The sequence below is a fragment of the Silene latifolia genome, chromosome 11 (genome assembly GCF_048544455.1).
Source record: "Silene latifolia isolate original U9 population chromosome 11, ASM4854445v1, whole genome shotgun sequence".
NCBI lineage: Eukaryota > Viridiplantae > Streptophyta > Magnoliopsida > Caryophyllales > Caryophyllaceae > Silene > Silene latifolia.
Window position 1 is genome coordinate 99,998,841 of NC_133536.1, and position 1,630 is coordinate 100,000,470.

A 1,630-nucleotide genomic window follows, 5' to 3' on the forward strand; every position below is an offset into this window, starting at 1 on the left:
TTGAAAGTTTGAGTTTATGGAGGATCATTCCAATGTATTAAGATCAAGAACAAGTGAAGGTAGGAGACCTTACTTGTGCCCAAAATCCGGTACATTTACAATGTAAGGAAACTCGATTTCTTACTTATTTCATTATTTTGTTATGCATGCACTAGATCCACATAAATATACATTATGGGTAATTTATTAAATGAATTAGATGAGTCTAATAGGGGTATATGAACCCTACACACTTCTCTTATTCAAGTGTCAACCCACAAGTATTATTTTGGTCCATTTCGATTTTCGACATTTGTCCCACAAATGCTTATAAGTCTTATATTTAATTATTCCGATTGGCCCTGTGGCTATAGTAAAGTTAATTAGCCCTACTTCTTTACGTCATGTTCCATCGTATGCTCGAACACCTTGGTTGGTAGGCGTCCAATCTGATTCTTTCATGCCCAACTTGTATGTTGTCTTCAGTGGTATGACGTTGACCGCGGAGCCATTATCCACCAAAGTCATTGGTACATTCTTTTTTTTTTTTTTTTTTTTTTTTTGGGAAAAGTAAGTATATATTATCAAATCTCAAAAATGGGGTATACAATGTTCAAGTATATGGCACAAGAATGAAGGAAAGCAACCAGCAATTACAACGTATCAAGCCAGACTCTATCTTTATCTTTCAGGGTAGTAACATTAAGGGCCAGGAACCTAGCTCTAACATCAGCTAAAATCTGCTTCACCACAGAGCCAGGACTCCGTACCCTGTTGTTTATCCAAGCTTCATTTCTGCATCTCCAGATCCAATAGACCAACGCAACATAGCAGGAACCAATATATCTCTTCTGAAATTTAGTAATGCGCCTAGCAGCTGAAAACCAAGTTATCAGGTCAGGCATCCTGAAGTGCACATTCAGAGCTACTTGCAACCTCTGATGGCAGAGCACAGCAAAGGGACATTCATGAAAGAGATGTTGATGATTTTCTGCTAGACTCAGGCAGATGGGGCAGGTTGGGTCAATTGGCATCCCCCTTCTACTGAGTCTGTCTCTCGTAGGAAGTCTCTGAAGTAAGAATTCCCAAAACACAAAGGAGCATCTAGAGATGTTCAAGGTATTCCAGCAGAGAAACCGCCATTCAACTTTAGGATTAGGAACTCTTAACCATTCATAACCAGCTTTGACAGTATACTCCAAAGAAGAATTAAGCCAGTGATTGTTATGGTAAGCTTGCTTGAAAAGGATCATAATCGAACTAATTTTTTTTCATGGCCAACTGCAGTCAGTAGGGGCCACATAATCAGTCCAAGGTATATCTTTCATATAGACATGACTCACCCATCGTACCCATAAATGATCCTTCTTATTGGCAAGCCACCATACATATTTACCAAGTAAAGCCTTGTTCCAAGTTTTAATATCTTTGATTCCAAGCCCCCCCTCTTCCTTAGGAAGACAACAAGATTCCCAGTTGACATTAGGAGCACCCTTGTAATCAGAGGATCCTTTTCAAAGAAAGTTTCTACAGAGGTTAGTGATCCTATTCATTATACCATTTGGAATCAGGAAGATGGACGCCCAGTATGAATGCAATATAGCCAGGACAGAATTCACAAGTGTAAGTCTGCCTGTATAAGATAAGTGTT

The 1,630-nt window shown here is 39.1% G+C and overlaps 1 protein-coding gene across 1 annotated transcript; it reads right to left on the reverse strand.

Annotated features, from left to right (window-relative positions):
• Positions 1–632: 632 nt before the first annotated feature.
• Positions 633–1,232, reverse strand: LOC141613719 (uncharacterized). The gene has a single exon (XM_074432463.1). The coding sequence runs from the start codon at positions 1,230–1,232 to the stop codon at positions 633–635; it is 600 nt and encodes a 199-aa protein (XP_074288564.1).
• Between the last annotated feature and the right edge of the window lie 398 nt (positions 1,233–1,630).